Below are 9,654 nucleotides of genomic sequence, written 5' to 3'. Positions count from 1 at the left end.
CTGGGAGGAGTGGCTGACACACCAGAAGGCTGTGCTGCCATTCAACGAGACCTGGACAGGCTGGAGAGTTGGGCAGGGAGAAACTTGATGTAGTTCAATAATAGCAAGTGTAGAGTCTTGCATCTGGGGAAAAACATCCCCATGGACCAGTACAGGTTGGGTGCTGAGCTGCTGGAGAGCAGTGTAGGAGAAAGGGACCTGGGGCTCCTGGTGGACAGGAGGATGACCATGAGTCAGCAATGTGCCCTTGTGGCCAAGAAGGCCAATGGCATCCTGGGGTGTATTAGAAAGGGTGTGGTTAGTAGGTCAAGAGAGGTTCTCCTCCCCCTCTATTCTGCATTGGTGAGGCCGCATCTGGAATATTGTGTCCAGTTCTGGGCCCCTCAGTTCCAGAAGGACAGGGAACTGCTTGAAAGAGTCCAGCACAGAGCCACACAGATGACGGAGTGGAACATCTTCCTTATGAGGAAAGGCTGAGGGAGCTGGGTCTCTTTAGCTTGGAGAAGAGGAAACTGAGGGGCGACCTCATCAATGTCTACAAATACATTAAGGGGGAGCGTCAGGAGGACAGCCAGGCTTTTTTCAGTGATATCTAGTGATAGGACAAAGGGCAATGGTTGCAAACTGGAGCATAGGAGGTTCCATGTAAACATCAGAAAAATCTTCTTTACTGTGAGAGTGACAGAGCACTGGAACAGGCTGCCCAGAGACGTTGTGGAGTCTCCTTCACTGGAGACGTTCAAAACCTGCCTAGACGCGTTCCTGTGTGATGTGCTCTAGGTAGCAGGGGAGTTGGACTAGATGATCTTTCGCAGTCCCTTCCAACCCCTAAGATTCTGTGATTCTGTGAAATGATAACGAGATTTGTTAGTATGAACTGCAGAAAGTTGCGGTGTGCTTAATGGTTTCTCTATTAAGGAATTCCCTAAAATTTCTGCTTTTATGTGGCACATTTTTTATTTCCATTTCTGTATCTTCCTCAGCAAAAGCTCCATGCCTTTCAGTAGGGTTCCATTCTGTGTTGTTTTTTAAATGAAACACGTACACCTTCCAGGTGAATTTAGTAAGAGTAGAACAAAAAGCCTCCCTCAGTTCCTCAGGATTAATACAGTTAAATACCATCCCATTCTAAAACAATTTTGAAAAAATTCTCAATTCTCCTATCTTGGTAAAATGTTCTTACACTCTCTTTTAAGATTTTATTTTCTCACTGTGTTTTTTTGGCATTTTTGTACAGATGTGAACAAGAAGACATTGAGTTAAAGCACAACTCCACCTTAAAGCAGTTAATGAGAGAGTTCAATACTCAGCTGGCTCAAAAAGAAAGAGAACTGGAAACAGCAGTAAAAGAGACCATCAGTAAGTGAAATACGCACATAGCAGTAATCAGTATAATAGCCAGAAAACAAAACCGTCATATGTTTTGGGGAAGGGGTTTTATCTGGGACTCTGATAAAGACAACATTTGCTTTACAACTGCCTAGAGAACTCTGGGAAAGAACTTGTCTTGTTCAGGAGGTAACCTACATATGTTAATTGTAGCACAATAAGGCAGAAGCTGTAGCTGTTCTTCATTACCCTGAAGGATGCAGCTTTGATGTAACATTTACATCAGTCATGGCAACAGTTAGCCATAATAGCCATAGGTACCTTTTTTTTTATCATATATACAAATGGGGAGTAGAGTTTTAGAGGTGAAAGCACATAGGTAAGTTTTTATTGTAATGCTAGTTTGATTTAAGCAGTATAAACCTTTAGCATTCCATTGCTGAATATATGGTACCAAAGAGTGCCTTTTAGAGAAACTGAGATCCATCTGGGAAGCAGGATTGCATTTTTTTATCTGCATCTTGCAGACTTACTTCACTGTAACCACTGATACCAGCTGGGTATGATATCTGATTCCTGTATCATGTGGTTACAACTAGAGTACAGTGTATTTCTGCTTCACCTTTTGCCACTGTAGTGCAAGTTGGAGGTTGGGGATGTGGGCAGAAACTATCTTTGGACTTCACAGTTGCTGGAAGTACACTCTACAAGTGAGGAATTGCTGAAGATTTAGTTGTTTTATTTGCTTCTCTCTCTGGAGTAGGTCATAGAATTACCTAATAAATATTGGTTGTTATCTTAAGTTTTAGAGAAGAGTTCCAGAATCAGGTAGAAAAAGCTTATTATACAAACTGCAGACAACAAGCTTCCTACGTCTTAGGGTCAAGGGACCTAATTTTCACTGACTGTGAAAAATGAATTTTCTTGACAAGTTTTCTTTCCATGGCTGTCTCTAAGCTTTTTTTTCAAATGCTTTTGTGACATAATTTAACAAAATAAATATGCTTTTACAAATTTTTTATATCAACTGACTTTTTTTGGTTTTTATATAGGTAAAGCCCAGGAGGTAGAATCTGAATTGATAGAAAATCATCACATAGAGACAACGGAGTTGCATAAAAAAATTGCTGAAAAAGATGATGATCTAAAAAGAACTGTGGAAAAATACGAAGAAATCCTTGAGGTATCTTTCTGATAAGTGATATTAGTACATACATTTCAAAATAACTCTCTCTTCTTTCATTGCACATCTAGACAGAAAAACTATAAATCTTTCTAGTAAAAAGCACTAAATGCTTGAATTGCATTTGATGTTTATGGTGAACAAGAAAGAACAAAAAAAAATATGCTCTAGCTCTGATCATTTAACAAAAATTATATGGTTAGGTCCATATATCCTTGGGCAGTTTGTGTTCCTGATCAAAATGGGCAAAGTGTGAGCATGTTACGTTCAATACTGGAGTTGTCGTGGTGTGTTGGTTCTCTCAGAATTTAAATACAGCGTTTATGGGTCAGCCTTATTCTCTCTAGCTTTTTTCTCTGTCCAGGTTGGCACCACACCCCTTAAAGTAAGGTCTGCAGTATGCATGTTTCTGTAGTTTTAGGGAAGGAAAAAAAAGTTTAGAGAATTTGTTACCTTTTTTCCTGAAAAAAGCAAGCATCTCAAAAGTTAAAATATTTTTGTGTAGTTGAGTGTATGTCATAGTCATTAAGATATCTGACAGAAATAGGGAACATACACATTTGCAGGCATATTGGTTTTCTCAATGTAGCCTGAATTATTACCCCTTTTATTCTTGACTTGGCTCATAACATATTTGAGAAATTGCACATCAAGACCTTTATGCAGAGAGGTTTGTCTCTCTCAATAAATGGTGTGAAGATAAAGCAAAGATAATGTCAATTGCAAGAATGAATTTTCTTCTTTTCCAGTGTTCCCCTGGTACTTGTTTTGCTTTATCTGATATTTTCTTCTTTTATAAAACTTGTATCACATAAGATTTCACTAAAGTCTCCCTAATTTTAAAGAACTTGTAAATCAGCATAGCCTGTAATCTGCAGCCAAAGTCTTTTTTCTTCAACTAAATATCAAGATTTAAGTCCTTGTCACTTCCAGAGTATAGGAAGTACCTATATCAACCATGTGTCCTGTTCATGAAGGTCATATAAGCAAGCACAGTCTCTCTAGTAATACACTTACTGGATTATACTTAGAACTTTGTTTTAGTGCCTGATAGAATAGCTCTTTTTTGTTATTTTCAAAAAACTAACTGCAATCCTAACTATGTAATCTTAATTGTTGAAAGCCTGCAAAATCTTAAGCTCCTACCTTTGTTTCTTGCTCTTTTCCATAGTCCTGTTGTGTAACTAGCCTTTATACTGAATATCAAGGGTATTCTTTTTGTGTATAGTTCATTACACTCTGTCCCCTATAGTTCAGTTTATGAGTGGCTAGGTGATTAGTTATATAAGTAATTTTTCCCTTGTGTTTTGAAGGCCCGTGAAGAAGAGATGACAGCAAAAGTTCACGAGTTGCAGGCACAACTAGAAGACTTGCAAAAGGAATACAAACAAAGGATGGCAGAAGAGGAATGTTGGAACAGTGAAAAAGTGAGCTAGCAGTAACATTTCTATACCTCTAGGTGTGAAATGCTTAGTCTTCATAAAAATTCTGTGGTTTGCTCTGAATTGGATTTTATTTCTATTTCTGGCCTTCACTTTGCCATACACTATTTATTCTTTAGATGTTAACTCCCTCAAAAGTGAACCTCTTTAGAATCTGTAGTATTTCATACTACCTCTTAGTGGTATGTTAAAAAGCCCAGTAGTTGGGATTACTAAGGTGAAAAATTTTGCCCTTTACATGTAATTTTTATGTTGATTTTACTGGAAACCCTTTAGAAGGAAGGAAATCACATTCAGTCATTTTTAGTGTGAATTTCTTTTTTTTTTTTTTTTCATTCATGTTCTGAAGAGTTCTAAAATAGTGCCTTGGATATATCAATTATGGACAGAGAGGTCTTAATTGAAAGAAGACTGAATGGATGCTTTTGTCTTTCTGAGACCACGTTTTAGTTTGAGGAATTCTTTGAAAATATGGCTAGTTGTTATATTGAGAGGAGGAGAAGTGTATGAGGTTTTTAGTCATTGGTGACAATTCATAATAACCTTATTTTTAAAGTTTCCTTTTGACAACAGGCATTAATAGAGATACTAAATACATTTATTTGACACTGCAAACTTACAGTACAAATATACCTCAGTCTTAATGTTTGTCTGTCCCTTCTGCCTTGAACTTGCTTACAATACCCTTTATATTACTTCTATTAATTCCATGACATGAATGTTGTTTTCATAACAGGAAAAGCAGAAGTATTTGTATCAGACTGCCCTATATTCTTATTCAACCCTTGTCCCTTTCTTGAGTAATTTTGAGAATTCCAACTAACTTCAAGTTTAGCAAATTATTCAGTCTTTCATTTGCATAGCTCTAATTTAACTGAATGTGAATGTCATATTTCATAGTCTTCATACTGATGATGTGCACATAGCTTGTGGTACATCTTCTGGTCCAGTCAAAACTCAGATATTTAGAGTACTGTAAGTGGGCTTCCAATTTCTTGTTTTATTGGTATTTCAGGATTGGATTCTGACACTTTGTTCTGAGGTCAGGAGTTAAAGGCTAAGAAATTAAGAGTAGTTGTTTTTCTTCTTAGTTACTCCCTGTCTTAATTTGTCCACTGCCTGTCCTCGATATGTCTGTAGGAAACTAATTTTGCTGTTAACTGATACAATAGCATATACATGCAACAATACAGAACTAGGTGAGAAAACTGGATGGAGCCTGTGAACCCTGTCCACATTAACTGAGTGGAAGTGTACAAATCCACATCTGGATTTTACATGTCCATTGAAATGCATTCTGTCATCTTATATTTGCCATGGTACCTTTTGTCTCTTCTTTGTGTGTGGTGTTTTTGGGTTTTTTTGTGGTTTTTTTTGTCGTTTGGGATTTTTTTGGTTGTTGTTGTTGTTTTGTTTGTTTTTTCCCCTTCAGTGCTAATAACAAAACAAATCAGAAGTCTTCCACTGACTGGAAGCAACTTTTTGTGGGCAACTGATCCATTTGTTGTCTAAAGTTGGAGTTTCGCAAGTCACAGAAGTTTGTTTTATAAAACCTTCTGTGCTGCTGTTGTCAGCCTCAGCCAAACATCACACATCCACTTTGATGTGAAGCATAACTATGCTTTTCTACAATATTTTTCTGACACTGATAAACAGTTGAGAAATACTAACATCCTTAAGCATTAGTGCTGGGATGTAAAAGTCTCAAACCGTCTCTTTTCATGAGCAAATAAATGTCTGATCTGATGATTGATCTATTCAGAGTGAAGAATTGCTCTTACAGGTTTGAGATCCATAGAGGAATTATTTTCCTCTATAATCTGTTTGCAGAGTGTAGGAAAACCCACAAGTAGTATGTATCATTTCTGTGTTAAGTTTTAGGTTGCTTTAAAAAAAATAATATCACACGGATTCTTTTATATTAAAATGATTTTACAACCTGGAGTCATATCTGTGACTACTAAAGCATTATTTTCCTTATCATTGGAACACTGAAAAAATAGAAATTTCAGCTTAGAATAGTTTCTGTACTTGATAGACATTGCTGTATTTGCAAAGTGTTGAGCTCGTTAAGCTCTTAAGCTGAAGTTGTATTTGTATAGATGCTCACATTTCCAAATGCATTTGAGAGAATTAAGGAAAAATATATAATATTACAAATAGTATTAATAGTAGTTAGTAGTTTCTGGCATATGCTTCATACACATTCAATTTTCATTTGTCTCCAATACATATTTTATAAAGATTTGGAAATACTAGGTTCTTGAAGTTGTATTTGTGATAATTGTTTTACAGAAACAAATGAGTGAATTTAAATATGAGCTTTATGTACTGTCAATTCAAATAAGTTAAACTCTATTTATGGGATTGCTTATTTTTATAAGTATATGTTGGATTCGGTCATTACAGTTTTATCACCCTCTATTAAGACATAGTATCAGAATTAGGTGATTGATATTTCTTTTTTAGCATGTGTTCAATGCAATACTCAGCATTTTTTGTTTCTTGTTTTTTTTTCTCTTGTTCCAGGTCACAATAATGGAACTTCAGGTAAATCTTAAATTTTATTGATTTTGCTCTCTAAGTAGTTTTGTTTCACAGCTTTTTGAAAGCAGAAGCAACTGCTTATTAAGCTTGTGAGCATTAAAAAGAAAAGAGGTTTATTGAAAAGGTACCTACAGTGTATCCTCAGCAGTGTCTTGATGATTTCCACATCTGGGTCTTCTTTCAGGCACAGCTTGCACAGAAGACAACACTAGTCAATGATTCAAAACTGAAAGAGCAGGAGTTCAAAGAGCAGGTAAGGGTGCTGTTTGAACAAGTAAAAAGTATTCATGTGTCATACTTTGCACTATTAAAAGTTTTATTCATTTCAAGCGATGATGCAGCACATCTCCACATGAGTAGTATGGAATTAGAGCACATGTAAACCAGTTTTGACTCATATGTGCTCTCAGAAGATCTGTGCATTTTCCAAAGTACTCTTTGTCCCCTGAGAATGAAAAATCACATGCTTGAGATACAGTTCAGCAAAACATTTGCACAGTGAAAAATGAAACAATGCATTTCACAGGATTATGGTTCTTTTTCAAAACTAAACTTTATTTGATGTTAAGTACAAGTTTTGTCATGTTGTCTTTTTTATGTACACTTATGTGTATAAAATAGAGACATGTATATATGTGTATAAATGCATTTACATAACACTTGCTGTAGACATGTGTATACCCATTTCCTTAAATAGTTTAGGAATAGTTTTTAAGAACACAGTTTTTAATGTTTTCCTTCCTTAAAAAGCAAGTGTATTTTGCTTTCATAGAAGGAGATTATATTAATCTCAAAACTCTTTCCATTATGCTTATTTTAGCTTCTTGGGAACACCATTTATTATTTTGACTGTTCTCTGTTTAGATTCATGTGTTGGAAGACAGGCTGAGAAATTATGAGAAGAATGTGTATGTCACATCAGTTGGAACACCGTACAGAGGTAAGTATACAGTTTTCATCACAAATTAGTTTTTGATCTGCTTGACATATGTGCCTTGGTTTAGATAATTAAATTGTCATTTTAAAACATTCGTATAGTATTTTTACGATATCTTATCCTTGTTTTGACTGTTGAAATAGAGCTGATGTGTGATTTCAGCTGAGCAAATCACACAGAATTTCGTTTGGTTATTGGTTTTGTGTCCTACAGCTCTGTATCAGAGTTCTTAAGCTTAATGTAACTCCAGGTTGAGGGGTATAAACAGTGGCATTTGAAAATGAGTGGGGAGTAATTATGTATTTGTCTTGGCTAAATAAATACACATTCTATGACTCTTAAATATTCTTAATACAAATACTAGAGTTTACACATCTTTCTTGTGTTATATGTCTGGGCTTTTACTCTCATGATTAGAGTTCCTTTGTAAGACATCTTACTCTGACATAGCAATAAGTAAAATAAAATAATATCCTGTTTCCACTGGTAACCTTTGTGAAATGTATCCTTGAATGTGTTTTGGAGCTGAAAACCCCCTGGAATATCAGGGAAATAAGTCTCATCTTTATTAGAGTCATGGTGAGTGCAGGAAACGGAGCAGAATGGCTATGCTATGTTATGGCCAGAGTTCTGTGTGAGCCTCATTAGTGTCAGAGATGCAGGGTTTCTGCCCTCCTGTGGAAACCCAGCTCAACTGGATGAACACAGAAGACTTTGAAAAATTGCACTTTGCACTGGTGCAAAACCAAATATGAATTGCCCAGTTACCTTGAAAAAATCCACAGAAGATACATGACTACCTCCCGCAGTGTGACAGAGCCAGGGGCTAGTGTGGGACATGGTTATGGGTGTTTAATACCTTTTGCTATTGCAGGGCTGGAAAAAAATGTCATCAGGGTCTCCTGATCTGGGAAGAAGCTTTCTAGACCCACAGGATAGGCTGCAAGGGTTATTTCTTGTCCTCTGTATCACTGAGCACAGCCCTTTGTCAGGGCTTCTCTGGGCCCTTTTAGCTCAGTTCTGCTGCTCTTGCCCCTCCAGGCCCCTCTCATGCCCTGGCTCTCTTGGGCTCTTTTGCTCATTGCAAGTTTGGAGCAGCAGAGAGCTCTGCTCTTCCCTTGGCTCCGTGTCCCCAGGGCTTCTTGCTTGTGCTTGGAAGGGCTCCAGCCTGGCTGCACCATCCAGAGCTGCCACTTTCCAGCTCTCCCTGTGTGCAACACCAGCACAGGGCAGGCACGAGAGCGCTGCCCAGGCATCAGTGGACAAGGAGCTCAGCAGTGGAGCAAGTTTGGGAAGACAAAATGTGTGCTTGTCATCATCACGTGTCATACTTTGGAAAATACCCCACAGTGCCACTCACCTCTAATTATTCTTATTATTATTTTTTCTTGATCCTTTTCTTTTGTGTGTGGTTGGTCCTGATCCTCATTCTTCACATTCTCACCCTTCAGCAAACAGGGGCTGCTTGGCCTGTATTCCTGCTACTTTCTGCAGCTCTGGGACTTGCCTTTGCCAGACAGCAAGGGATGTTCTTTCAGGCTAAGCTGAAGAACCCATCAGCCTGCTCCTGGCTGCACATGAGCATTATGTTAATGCTTGTGAGCATTGGCTCTGAAACAGTCATAAAAATAAAAAGAAAAACCCATTTCCACTTGTAACCTTTGTGTTGTGTGTACTTGAAAGAGGATTTGGAACTGAAAACCCCTGACAGTTCAGGCAAATAACGCTCACAGTTACTCAGGTCATCAGGAGGGTAGGGAACAGAATAAAACAGAACAGTTCTGCTGTGTTATGCCTCAAGTTCTGCTTGACAAGCTCTGACCTAGGTCCAAGATCTCCAGTCGCAAGAGCAACTCTCTCCAGTGCAGGTCCCAGGTCCATCCAGGAGACAGGAGCAGAGATGGACACATCTCTGATGATACTCAGGCAGGGACTGGAGCCCCCAAGCTGAGCTCTGGGCTTGTGGCAGGAGATGGTGGAGGTGGGGCTCCCAAAGGAGGCTGGCCACAGCCATGGAGGCCTATGAGCACCCCAGGACCCTGGCAGAAATAGGCCTGCACTGCTTGTATGCTCTCCTGTAGACATTTATTGTTGGTCACTTTACAGGCCAAGTATTGGGCCAGTGGGACCTTCTCTCTGAGGGAGAATTCCTGGTCTCAGGCTCTTGTGTTTTACTATGTTTTCCCTTGGGAAACAGCTCAGACATTTCTAAAAAT

At 38.1% G+C, this 9,654-nt stretch overlaps 1 protein-coding gene across 1 annotated transcript in view; it reads left to right on the top strand.

Annotated features, from left to right (window-relative positions):
- The window catches only part of GOLGA4 (golgin A4), a 48,513-nt gene that overhangs the window by 30,178 nt on the left and 8,681 nt on the right, over positions 1–9,654 (top strand). The window contains exons 15-20 of the mRNA XM_009999057.1: positions 1,238–1,359; positions 2,382–2,512; positions 3,826–3,939; positions 6,484–6,504; positions 6,686–6,754; positions 7,366–7,441. Coding sequence (XP_009997359.1) covers positions 1,238–1,359; positions 2,382–2,512; positions 3,826–3,939; positions 6,484–6,504; positions 6,686–6,754; positions 7,366–7,441 — 533 coding nt within the window. The remainder of the gene's footprint in view (positions 1–1,237; positions 1,360–2,381; positions 2,513–3,825; positions 3,940–6,483; positions 6,505–6,685; positions 6,755–7,365; positions 7,442–9,654) is intronic.

This window comes from Chaetura pelagica, unplaced genomic scaffold (assembly GCF_000747805.2).
Source record: "Chaetura pelagica isolate M959 unplaced genomic scaffold, ChaPel_1.0 scaffold396, whole genome shotgun sequence".
Classification (NCBI taxonomy): domain Eukaryota; kingdom Metazoa; phylum Chordata; class Aves; order Apodiformes; family Apodidae; genus Chaetura; species Chaetura pelagica.
Note: the sequence above shows the minus strand (reverse complement) of the source record. Positions and strands in the feature narration are given on the sequence as shown.